This window comes from Aphis gossypii, chromosome 2, assembly GCF_020184175.1.
Source record: "Aphis gossypii isolate Hap1 chromosome 2, ASM2018417v2, whole genome shotgun sequence".
NCBI classification, from domain to species: Eukaryota; Metazoa; Arthropoda; class Insecta; order Hemiptera; family Aphididae; genus Aphis; species Aphis gossypii.
The window spans coordinates 40,276,184-40,290,333 of NC_065531.1; the positions used below are offsets into that span (position 1 = coordinate 40,276,184).

Genomic DNA, 14,150 nt, shown 5'->3' on the forward strand with positions numbered 1-14,150 from the left:
AAACAATATAAATTAAAACAAAACAATAAATTATTTTTAATACCTCCTAATTAATTTTTCTACCAATTATTCTTGTGATCTTTGACTAGAAGAATCATACACTGTTTGTTTACGTTGTCTACTCATAGTCATAGCTGGTTTCCATTCTGCTGTGACTTCGGAAGACTGTCTTTTGTGTTCCATCTCGGCTTCCATGATTACTTCAAGTTCACTGTCCCCGTGTCCTTTTTCTATCTCATCGTTACTTGTACAATTTGTACTCGATGTTTCGAGTGGACTCTGACGGCCAAGTATCATGGCTGGTTCTTCATATAGCTATTAGAATAAAAGCAATTAATGCAATAATGATAATAACTATCATAAATTAATCAGTTTTATATATGTATTATGACATTTACTTCTTTGAATGGTGCGTCCAAAAACAGTTCATGCATATAACGTCTAGCTTGAATGTGATAATGGTGGTCAGCTAATAAATTACACACATCTGAGTAAATACATATATCATGAAACAAGTCACCATACATTTGTTTCATTCTGTTTAAAACATTAATAAAATGTGCATATTAATAAAATAAAAGCGAGTAAGTAGAATCATAAAATTTACTTAAAGGAAAATTAAAAATAAACATACTGTAAAAGACTCTGGGTAGACATTTTGTACAAAACAGGATTTGGTAATTGTTCGACAAGTTTTAAAATATCTCGTCGTAATGCTGAACGGCTTTTGGTAATTCGATCAGCTAAAGTTGACCTTTGAGCTAGACCTAAATAAAATGTAATAATTTTCAATATTCCATAATGCACATAATATATATAATATACATTACACATTAAAATTCAACAATGAAAAGATAAATACTGTCTATGTGAAATGGTTATTTTATATATAATATATAGCCTATATAAAGTTAAGATGTCACTTACTGCTAATATCAGAACTAGCACCACTTTCGTTGCTTCCAGTACCAAAACCTGAAGCTTCGTGGAGGCATGAAGATTTATTGTGTTGCCATGGCAATAGAATTGGACTTTCTCCTTCAACTCCCATACCATAACTACTTTCAGTCTCTAAAACAATAATATAAGGTTTATATTATGCTAATTAAAAATTATTTTAAAATTACCAGTTCGACATCGTCTAAGGGAGCTAGACGATACTTTGCGATTACGTGTTGTGGATCGATTCACATGTTCATTAACTGAACACAACATACACATAGATCGATTATGACTTCTTTGTCGTCTAATAGGTAATGGATCAGCTATAACTTCTTCAGTATCTGAATCATCAGTACTGAGAACTTCAGAACCTATTAAAATTAACATAAAATCAATATTTAACTTAAATATTGGAATTTTCACAATACATATAGTTATAATTTTGCTACACATACTATAAAGTAGTGTACAATATATATATAAGTACATATTGGACTTGTTTTATGCTATTTTAAGTGCCTAAGTGATATTACATCATAATATTTTTAATTAAAAATGTCCGACAGCAAAAATCGTAAGTACAATAAGATAATAATTGTTTTTTTAAAAATTTTATTTATTTTAGCCAAAACTTTTTTTATTAACACTAGTATTCTTAAATTATTACCTTTTTGATAGTCAGATATTATATTAATGTATTATTCATTAACCAATTTTTTTTTATTATTATAAAACTTTAGTTTTTAAATAAATAAATATACATTAATATCATTGAAATATCTAAAATGGATTTTAGAGTTGATTAAATTTTATTTCAGTTCTCCTAAATTGTATATATGTGAGATCTTTAGCAAGCAAATGTTGATTTCTTAAAGTTAAGTCTTAAAAAAAATGGTAGGTTTAATATTATTGTACTCAAAAATTAATTTTTTTTATCTAGATGTTATCAAATTGTTAACAATCATAAGTTATTCTATTAAGTTTTATTATTAATTAAAGAAATTGTTTTCAAATTAAAATGAATTGGTAAATATTAACCATGAAAATGTTGTATTTTTTAAAACAATAAAAAGTTCATGAAAATAATTAAAAATATGTAATAAACATAAAAAAGTATTATTTAATATGAACAAAATAAATAAAATATTTACTTACCAGTTGATAGATATTTGAAACAAGATGAATCTTCGTAATCAGGAGTAGGAACAGATTCAGATTCTTTTTCTATATTAGAAAAAATTAAACCAAGATCAAACGGTAGTGTGATTCCGCCATAACATAGCTCATTATACTGATCTATAAAAAGTTATTACCATTTTAATATATTATTCAATTTAAAACAAAAAATCCATTTCAATATCTATTCCAAACATTACCTTTCATAATATAATGGCAACCTTTGTTTGAGGTAATAGAAGACTTTTCTGATTCTGGATCAAATCTAAAATTTAAACAAATATAGATTTATTCAAATTGTATTTTATATAATAATTGGATATTACAGTAAATTCCTTGCTTTATATTTTACATTAAATCAGTAGTTGTCAATCTTTTTGAGTCAACAGCTCTTATTGATTTTGAAATAAAATATACAGCACCCAAATATTGTTCGATTTACATGCGATAGTGCATATAACATACTGAATACAAAGCGGTGTGTGTTTTACAACTGATAGATTAGGGGAAAATCATTAAGTACTTGTATATATTAATCAAAGTATGCCATTATTCAATACCGCAAACACATAAATAGACCTTATTCGTGGATATCACCACACACAAGCGTGCGCGCACACAACATGTAACCAGTGCTCGACTTGGCAAAATTAAAGTAGGGGGACTCTGTAAACTTTTTAAAAAAAGAGCGTCTCCATTACTTTTTAAACATTACTGAGCCACCCCTTATTCCCTCTCTTTAAATATATAAAAAATATTTATAAATTATCAATTACAAAAAAAAAATACTGTAAATATAATATTGTATATTATAGTAAGTTATAGGTACCTTATTAAATGTAACAACAAACTTAAAAGTAACTAAATAAAAAACAATCCATTAATTACTTATTTAAATAGTTCCATAAATTATCATAAATAAATAAATGGTCAAAATTATGATGTTATCACGTGCATTTCGATAAAATTGCAGAATGATGCAGCGTGCCAGCGTTCCGTATGTTCCCTTTATAAATATAAGTAGAGGTACGCTTAAATTTCTGAAAAATTAGTTGGGGTACTCCGTCCCCCTGCGTCCTCCCCCAAATCGAGCACTGCATGTAACAGCCTCAAAAAAAAGATAACAAAAACTGTATTATATAACAATTTCATTTTTAGTTGTTTATTTTTTAATTTCTAAGTAAATAACCAAATTGGTTTCCGTTAGTGTAAATTTACTATCAATTTTATGAAAAATTTAACATGTTACCATCAATTCATTGATACAATGAATATATTTAAGTATGCATAATTTGGATTTGATGCACTCACATGACTCAATAGCCTACCTATTACCTACTGTAGTAGCACTCACTACATATTTACTTAGATCTACACAAAATATGTTAAAACAAATATTACAATAAGCATTGGTTTAAGATACTAAATGTTTATATATTTTAGAGAGGCTACTATCTTTCACTAATCTCTCTCCACCAAACATTAAATCACCAACTATTCATATTTACTTACTGTGAATAATTTGTATTTAATGATTGTCTAAATTCTCTAGGTCGGATTAATGGAGATATTTTGTCCATTTCTTGGTCAGCCAACATGTCAAACATATCTGCTGCAGATTGATGCTGTATTGTCATACTTCTTGAATTTTTTCGACTCATACCTTTCTGTATCATTTTTAATGTTCTATAACCAAAAGAATTTCTTCTTGGCAATTTAGAACCTTAAACATACAAAATAAATATTTATTTTTTATTCAAAATTGTATAAACCCATTGAAATTACCTTCTGGTACTGTGGATATTTTTGAAAATGTTTGAATAGGAATAGTAGACAAGGAACTAGAACTAGGTATTGGACTTAATGTTTGATATCTGTCACTAAATAGATAAAAAAATATATTTTAAAATGTTGAATAAATATTATGTAATAATAAGATAAATAGAATAAAAACTCACTGGTAAAAACTATAGTCTGCATGACGTGTATAAAATCCAGATTCACCGGAACTAACTCCACTGGTACTACTGTCTACAGTACAACTACTATCAGATCTCAACCGATAACTAGCACACCTAAAATAAACATGTTTTTAATAACCAATTGTATTATATTTATTTTGAAAACAATAAAATACTAACAGATTTTCAGGCGGCGAATGAGCTTGTTCTAGCTGTTGACTATCATCAGTTGTTTTGCTTTCACTCAAACTTCTTATATGCGATTGATGACGAGACCATGACGCACAGTTTGCTGGTAAAGTGGACCATTTCTTTTTACCAGAACCTTGAGCACTTGGATCCCAAGCAGTATCATCTACCCAATCACTCACAAGGCCCTACAAAACAAGTATTTTTATATTTTATTTATAAATAATATTTAATTAATACTTACTTGAGAACTATCAGATGGAGTGGATGCTAAATTGGAATCTGCACGTTTATCTTTGATTTTATAAAACTCATCTTCCAAGTGTACCCTATGCAAAACATTCCAACCTGCATTTCTAAGATGAGCTGCACCAGCTCGATTAGAACTAATCAAAGCCAATGCATATAATGCTGTTGCTCGTATTGAGTATACTGGATAAGAGATTGCAGTCTTACATAAAGCTTGTAAAACGCCATTATTAGCCAAATAACAAGCACCTTGGGGTACACTACCAAAATGACCAACAGCCCATAATGCAGCTTTTAAATGTAATTGGTCTTTATCTTTAGCAGGAGATTCTTGAACAAGGTTAAGTATTAATTGAGTTATACTTCGAAAATAAATATCTTTGACAACTGCTTGAAATCCATTTTCATGTACAGCTATTTGAGAATAAAGGTGAGCTGGTAAACAAATACTTGGAATTTGGTTTCTTGACATGTCACTGGTAAGTCTAGTTTTATAGTGTCCATCTTCATGACGTTGATGAAGAGTTAATTGATCATGTAATTCCCCTTCAACTATTAATACATACCTAGAAAACGGGACAAGAGACAAATATTGATAAAAAAAATTACTTTTAAATTTAAATTATAGTTAAATTAAATACTATCTACCTAAAATTAAAATGGGTTCCCCAATTATGCAATTGATTTGTAACGAAACTAGATTCTGACAAGTATTTGTAGCCAGCAGTATCTGACAAAAATCTAACAAGTAAAAGCAACCCTCGGTCTCCCAGCTGAAGAATATTGGGTCTTAATCCAATTAACATTTTTAAATATTCCTAAAAAATATAATATACAACATGTATTAACTATTTATTAACAATAATTATGTTTTTAATTATACATTATAATCACAAGCTTCATCGAGAGCATCCAGGGCAGCCATAGATACTACAGGGTTATCATCAACAGTTTGTGTAATGAGCAATTCAAGTATCCAAAGACCAGTTGCAACCACATCTTCAGCACGATGAGCATTAAATCTTAAAAGTATACGTAAAAAACGTGTTGCATATAAACGAGATTTTTGTTGAGAACAGGAAAGAACACGGCCTAATAATACTCTAAATAAAAAAATTGCACATACATTATTATTAAATATAAATTAATTAAAAATGGCTAATAAACAATTATTCAGTTAAGAGAATGCTGTACCCACGTATGTTGTTTTCTTCTTACACATATATGACATAGTAAATTTTTGTTCACCAGTTTCAATAAAATATGCTTTTAATTTTAATATTAAGAGTGAATTAACTTATTATCAAACTTTTAGGTAAGAAGTACTGAGAACATTATCTGTGTTCTCTTGTTGGCTTAATACAATATTTTAATTTTTACATTAGTGAAGAGTGTAAAAAAATATATTAAATATTTGAAAATGTTCATTATTCAATGAATAATGTGTTGAAAACAATACATGCGAGTGCAACGCCCCTTAACTATTAACATAATATAGCATAAACTTAATTTATAAAAGTAAATTTTTTAAATAGAATACAAAATATGCTATTACCTTGGAAATGAATCAGTCGTATAATCTAAGCAGGAAACAATAAGCTTGACATAACAACATAAATGAGTATTCACAGCAATATTCAATAGTCTGGAAAAATTAAAAATAATTTACTACTGACAATCTATGAAGGTATAATTTAAAAATGTTTTCTTTAAGTTATATTTTGTTTTTAAACTAGCTTTGAGTAAATTGAACTCAATGCTGAATATTTAATACTAACTTATTATAAATGCATAAATATTTACTTACAAAGGAAAAATTTTAGTTTTATCTAAACAATAGCGTCCTCTTTCAGTAGAACTTACTCTACCAAGCATTAGAAAATAATGTTGACTTAATGTAACAGCTAAACGTTGTGGATTTAAATAACAACTATAAGAATAATTGGAAGAAGTTAATGCTTCTAATTGCAAATGAATATCAGTCAATAGAATATTTAAAAATGATTCTCCACTTTCCTGCAACAATAAAAATAATAATAGTCAAATTAATTATATATTAAGTAAATACAAAATGTATAAAACCTTGAAATTAAATGTCTTACATTTGGAGCATCCATTAAATCATCAACTAAATCAAATAAAGCTAATGTAAATAAATTCAATGGAAGAACTTCTGGTCTAAGTTCAACGTCCCCATACATTTTTGAAGATGGTTGAAAATACTCAATTAATCTTTGCACAAATAGATTGTAACAAATGTCATCTAATTTGTTTACATCTTTTATTCTTGTCTGAAATAGATAACAAAATAATAAGTAATAAATAATTACATTCATTTATTATAAGAAATAACAATACAAAACATGGTATGATGTTTACCTTGAGCGCAGAACGTATTGGATCCCATTTCCAAGCTACTGCTTCTTTAACAATCAAAACCCCAGATTCTTTGACAAAGTCTTCACATTCTTTAGTCATAACAGATTGAGCTCCTTTATGTTTCAACTGTTTCTTATGTGTAACATACCTTAGCATACTAACTTTAGGACCAAATAAATTCATTGCGTGATACAAGCCAATAGTAGCTGGCATAGGTTCATGATTTAATGTTTTGTACAATTTAGCTAAAGCAGAAATAGCTGCCATGGCATTACTTTTTTTTACATTATCTCCTATAAATATTTCAGACTTTTCAGGATGGACAGTTTTAACTGGATAAAATATAAAGCGATCTTCAGATGAACATAATACTTGATCAAATTCTTCAATTGAAGCTCTGTAGTTAACACATTTAGTTGATGGTTGACCCTCTAAAGCATATGCTACAAGATCAGATAGTGCTGGCTTAATATTTTTTGGGACTATGCTATCAGCTAAGTGAAGGAACTCTCCTAAAATATAAACAAAAAACTATTATGTTTGATTTCATATTAGTTATTACTGATTAAACTTACCAAGAAGAATAGTGGACTGAATAGATAAAACATTATCAGATGTAAGTATAACTTGAACGAGTGCTTCATCAAGTTTAAGTTCTAACAAACAACTTACTAAAATAGATTGAGGTAAATTAACTAAATTAACCCTAGAATAGTATATTTAAAATAATTATTAAAATTTGATTTGGCAAAAATACAATAATACTAAATATTTAAGAATAATAGATAATATGAGAATTTAATTTTAAAAACAAATTACAGATGGGTTACTAATATTATAATATTTATAATAGTTTAAAAATCAAAACAGAAGTATACAAATATAGTATACAATATATATATATACATACACACACAGTAAAACCTTGATGCTATCATAAATTATAAATAAAATATTTTCATGCCCATATTATGAAAATACACGTATTTTGTAGAAAAATAAAAAACTTATCCATGAAAACAGCTTAAGATTCATATAAACAAACTAAAAACTAATTTTTTCATTTTTTTTTTAAATGTAATATCATAAACACTAATATGTAAAAAATGAAAATGAATGAAAATATAATAATTATAAATATAAAAATTAATTTTCCTTTTATTTGTCACTCTTTTGGTCCCATCTTAGGTGTTACTGTATATATACAATATACATAATTTGTGTTTAATACATTTCTAAATTATAGTGAAATAACATTAATCACCTTTTACGACTCAAACTTGGGATAAGATCCATTGCTTCTGTATAAATATATCCACAATTCAAACCAAATTTTTCTCGATATTTATAAGGATTGACAGATTCAATAGCAATGTCCACATCATCTACCCATTCAGCCGGACAAAATCCAAGGATTTCTCGTAATAAATTAATAATGGCAATCTTAAAAATTTACATATAATATAGCTCATGCATTCAATCAATTTAAAATATAAACAAATACAATTATAACTCACCCTAGTAGTAGAATTTTGTACATGCAAAGCACGTACAATGGATGATAAACCACTTTTTGAATTCTCTCCTGATGGATCACAAAAATACAATACCCCAATCCAAGAGCGTAACAAGGACACTAAAGTTCCATGAGCTGTTTCACCATAAGAATTTTTATCATTTGGCCTAAAAAAGAATGATAAAAATATGCAAAAACAATAAACACAATAATTGAGACAATAACTTACTTAGAAACTGGATTAAAATCAGTGAAATGTGAAGCGAGTTGACCAAAATCAAATGATACTAATTTTCTTGTATCTGGATTATTTAACATCCAAAGTAATGTACCCAAGACACATTCTGCCATTCTCAAAGGTAGTTCAGATGTAATCAGAACATGGCGTAAAGCTTTCAATCCACAACCAACTACAAATGCTTGAGGATTCAACAAACCTGATAAAATAATAAAAAAATTTTTAAGTGTATACATATTTACCAGATATTGAATTAAAAACGAACATAGTTCACATAGAGTGGCAACACAAGCTCTGTGTAGTTGATCTTTGGACGGTCCATGTGCACACATTGCAATAGCTGACAAAGAATGAGTGAATGCATTGGGAAATTGTTGAGGACAGACTGTGCACGATTTACGAATGATCCTTAGTGCTTGCAGACGTTCACTCTCATTATCAAGTAATAGTTCCAAACTCCTTAATTACAAAACATAATACAATATCTTATAAGCTACATAACAAGTATAATTTAAAAAAAAATTAATTGTTTACCTGCATATAAGTATTGTTAAACGTAAGCGTACAAGAGAAGTTATATCTTCAGGTTTCTTGATACAATGACGTATTGCTCTTAATCCAGCTGCTCGAACATCAGAACTATCACTCAACAAACTCGGTATAAGGCTACAACCAGAATAATAACATAAATTAATAATAATCAAACAAAAAACACTTTGAATTGATTTAAGATGTTTTACACGTGAAAAATGACAACATTAAACATAATACTTTTTTGTATTACTTACCAACACATTATTTCAAATGTAGAGAAACCAAATACTTCACTTATGTTTTCACTTGTGTCTGTAGATGATAAAATTTTGACAAGTGCATTCAACAGACATAATTTCTTATTGTCACTAAACCCTTGTGTTTGAATTAAATTAGAAAATATCTTTTTAAGAGATTCTCTAGGTTCTGAAAAGTATAAACTGTAATAAGAGGATTGCTTACATAACACAATAAATCTGAATCGCAACTTACTAGACACCAGATCCAATTGAACAGCTTCATCTTCAAAATCGTTTCGTCCTGGAAAACGTTGCTATTAGTTTGTTAAACGATCGAGCACGTATCGCAATGCGACCGGCAACCAGACTCACCTCTAGATTTATTCGAGTGCATTTTACGATTCCAATGCTTCCAAACTGACATGTCAGTGGCACAGGGTCTGGTGGAGTTAACATGTCATCTTCGGCAGACCGGTAGAGCGACACCGACAGACCGTACCGGCGAGGCGACCCGCACAACGACCGACTACCAAACGGCTCGTCAACTAAATCCGATCGTATGCATGCGTGTGGGCACGTCGTGTGGGTGTGGGTAAATACAAATATACTTTTGTATATCGTATACCAGCTATATATATATAATTAATATCTGCGTGTACCTATGTTGGACAGGTATGTCTAATAGTCGTTATTATCGTCGTTTTATTTGAACGACGACCGGTGAGAGTGTGAGACACACACGATCATATCAAATCATAACATCAATGTCGTTATTAAAACCGTTTAAACCGCGACAATCACATCGTTAGGTATTATTATAATTATTATTATTACAATATATTATTACACTTTTCACTGCGCTCTCGACGACGGCATTGCTACAGTCGTCGTCTCATCTCGCACACGGGACACCTATGAACCGGTAAATCACCTATGAGTACTTAAACACGGGAGGTGTATACATACTAACGTGCCAACGAGTGTGCGTGTGTGTTAACGTATAATAAATTAATATAATATATTTAATGTGATATAATATTATTGTAATAATTCGAGTAATGCAATGTGTGTGCGTACTGTGCGTGCGCGCGCGTCGAAACACTCGCGTGTGTGTGCGTGTGTGTGTGCGCGTACGTATCAATCTCTGGAGTCTAGACACGAGAGCGCCGTTAACGCGACAGGCTGGAGAGAACGACGTCTGGGGCCCGGGCCGCCGTCGCCGCTGATAACTGATAAGGACAGACTGTGGTCGTGTCTCGTTCGGCGATTGTTTCGCGCGTTCCCATTGGCCGCCTCCGCCGGGCCGCCGGAGAATATCGCCCGTCCGTCCGTCCGTCTCGTATCAGCCGCGGCCGTCACTGTACACGCGCCACGACACTCTGAGAACGGCTTTAAAAGCGTACTATTTTTAAGCCAAAACGCCGAGTACAACCGAGTAGTGAGTACCGAGTAGACCGATGTATAATATTATGATATACTCTGAATGTCCGATACTCTGATCTTTTTAGAAAATGATTAGAGTGCTAATTGCATAGTGCTTACCGATTAGTAACTACCAACTGCTTTGTGCTTACTAAAATATTTTTTAGCCCAGTGCTCGGGGTTCGGATGTATCAATATAATATGTCTAATTTGTATCACGTCCCTAAGAGTGTACATTGATATTCTGTAAGATTGACTCGAATATTATGTTCTTAAAAATGCTGTTACATGCATTTATCAAAATTTTAAAAATGTACATTAAACAAAATAATATGTATGTTGAATAATATTATAATAAACTAATAAAATCTAAAATAGTTCATTTATCAGCTAGTGTGACGTCTACATAGCCGATATATATTTGATTTTTATCGTTTCATTGTTTTTCTGTAGGTAATAATGGAACATTTATTTCCAATTTGCATTCTAAATAATTACATTCAATTCGGCTGATTTACCAAATAAATTAATTATTGAATTGCATATTTTTAATGTACCTAAACTTATGTACGGTATGTTTTTGTGTGCATTTTTATTTTAATTCATTTTCTGAAACAAAATCGAATCAACTATTGATTTTGTACGTGTACTTATTTCAATAACAAAACTACCTACTAGTGTTATATAATTATTTGCCTAATTAGTCATCTGGTCTACATTTTCACATGACACACATTTCCTCTACAAACCAACAACGTTTACAGGTTTTTATTTTTTAAGGAATCGTTGAACATTTGCCCACGAATTACGTGTTTTATAATACAAACGTACATTTGAACATACGCAATAGTGTGAATTTAGAGAGAAAACTTCACCGGATGTTGAGAAAGTTAAGAGACCCGTCCGTTTCAATAATGACGATGAATATTATTAATAATAAACATTTCGGTAATTCGCGGCGTGTCCGCGTGTCGGTGTAATAAACGATATAGAAGTACCAGAATTTATATGATGTACCATATTATATCCCAAAAATCTACCTGTAAAACACATTGGATTGGTGTGTAAGTTGTAACCTAATCTTATCGCTACACAAGATTACGACAATCACGTAATAAGTTTTCGTGTCAATAATGATTGACCAAAAACTCTCATGTCGATAATTATGTTAAATATTAAATACAATTTGTCGGATATACCTACCGCAAAATTATAATCTCATTCAACCAGTTCGTCCAGTTCTCCGTTAACTATAGGCGCGTACGTGTTGTTAAGTTTTATTTTGTGAGATTAATTAATAATTATTAAGTCTTAAATAATTCATGATGATGAATTCGACCATGGGTAATTTGTACCTAAATATTATTCGGGACGAAGTACAATGTGTTAAGTACTATAGTGTGCACGGTAGTACGACTAGTACGGTACTTACTTCGAAAATAAAAATTTAATATTATCTACGTCAGTATTGGGGGATAAAGATACGTGTACTAAAATAAAAAGTGATATTATTTGTGGAGGGATACTAACGAAAAAAGAGTAAAAAATTCTGATGGTACGTTCAAAAAAGTTATGACGTTGAGATGCACGTCAAAAGGGTGTATCAGTCGATACCTAGACGTAAAACTAATATTTACTTAAAATATAGGAGTCAACTTACACGGATCACAGATCTTAATGGCTGTACTCGTAGTAATTTAACTTAATCAGAAATTATCGAACTTGTATGGTATTAATATAAACCGAAAAAAACAAAAAAATGTGACGGAAAACGGGAATTTTTACACAAAACCAGTTTTCGACAAAATCGATTTTTTTTATTTAGTTGGAACTCAAAAACGAATAACTGTAAATACTTGAAATTTTCACCAAATGTTTAAATTAGTGTTATCTGAACTTGGACACACGATTAATTTTTCAAAATATTATGGCTTTTTTGAGCTATTCATAGATAACTGAAATTTTTGATTTTTCTAAGTATTTTGTTTTGAAATGTTGAAAAAAAAATTTAAAAAAACTTAAAATTTTAATACAAAGTTTCTTATAAGTTGTTGTTGTATTGTTTTTTTTTTTTTTGCGAGCGATAATAATTAAATAATATAATACATAGTCGTTATATAACTAGTGTCCGACTAATACGACGTAATATACCTTGGAATAGTTGGAATTCGTATAGGTATCCAGAAGTCTGGTCTCGGTGGTCAACTTTTTAGTAGTGTTATTGGTAGTCGGGTTTGCACTTATATAAACTAAACCTACCGGATTTCCGTATTTTATTAAAATATCATTATACTATCGTAAATCGATTTTCGATAATTCCGTGCGAAACGGGTACAAAATATTTATTACGTGGGAAAATAGTTTATTGTTTATTTGACGGTCAAGTTGGTCACCATTTCCAAAACGATGTTTAATAAAGATGAAAAATGTACCAATACGATCCAGTGTCCAGATAGCATTTACGAATGTGCTGAATGTTGACTATCGTTGTAACTTTTATAACAATATAATAATGTTTAAGTATAAACTTATTATCTATAGTACTGTACACTGTACACTTAACAGACAACACACTAACAAATGCACAATGCCGTCTTCCAAATTTTTTAGTGTTTTTAATATTATATTCTATGCGTCGGCCATCGAACTGGTTGATGACGTTATTTGAAGTCTCAAATTGATTGGGACTTATATAAATGTCAATAGATTTACATACATGACTTGGCATTATTTTATCTCAGGATTTGATAATGACTCATACCTGGTATAAATTCTCATCAGTCATCAGAACGGTTATTAGGATTTCAATGACATTGCAGATCAATTTTTCAGCATATCGTGGTAATAAATGGGTCTTAGCGCACTAATACCACCTTCTCTGAAAGTGCATTTTTCACGTGTGATGACTTCATTCGCTCATTCACATTGAAGTCCAACGGTTAAGTTAGACTGTTAGAGTGATCAATCAGAACGATAGTGAGGTACTAGTATTTTGTGCAGTGTGCCGAGGTTTGAACCAGTGATTGCGAGTGTCATGGTCAAATATATAGCAGAAGTTTTTAACGTTTTTGGGTCTACGACTCCTTTTGATTTTGAAATAAAATATACGGCTCCCATACGATGTATTAAAATAATATAATACTGTATTGTACTACAATTTTATTATAAGTTTCTACTACGAACACGGCTCCCTTGGTAATAACCTACGACGCCTCTGGTCTTTGGGAGCCACGATTCATAGATTGAAAAAATATTATGTTTTCCATATTATTGCCGGCATCACCATAATATAAACACACCATAAC

General features: G+C 30.3%; 1 protein-coding gene across 1 annotated transcript; it reads right to left on the minus strand.

Moving 5' to 3' along the window:
• Positions 1-53: 53 nt before the first annotated feature.
• LOC114124305 (rapamycin-insensitive companion of mTOR) lies at positions 54-10,647 on the minus strand. Its single transcript, XM_027987517.2, has 27 exons — positions 9,796-10,647; positions 9,677-9,724; positions 9,439-9,610; positions 9,185-9,316; positions 8,916-9,109; positions 8,642-8,849; positions 8,414-8,579; positions 8,161-8,339; positions 7,472-7,602; positions 6,897-7,408; positions 6,620-6,808; positions 6,325-6,533; positions 6,073-6,162; positions 5,401-5,620; positions 5,166-5,335; positions 4,513-5,083; positions 4,260-4,456; positions 4,077-4,193; positions 3,904-3,998; positions 3,631-3,841; positions 2,319-2,383; positions 2,098-2,238; positions 1,128-1,313; positions 928-1,071; positions 635-767; positions 399-537; positions 54-315 (listed from the first exon to the last, which is right to left on the minus strand). The coding sequence occupies exons 1-27, from the start codon at positions 9,845-9,847 to the stop codon at positions 67-69; spliced, it is 4,920 nt and encodes a 1,639-aa protein (XP_027843318.2). The 5' UTR covers positions 9,848-10,647; the 3' UTR covers positions 54-66.
• Between the last annotated feature and the right edge of the window lie 3,503 nt (positions 10,648-14,150).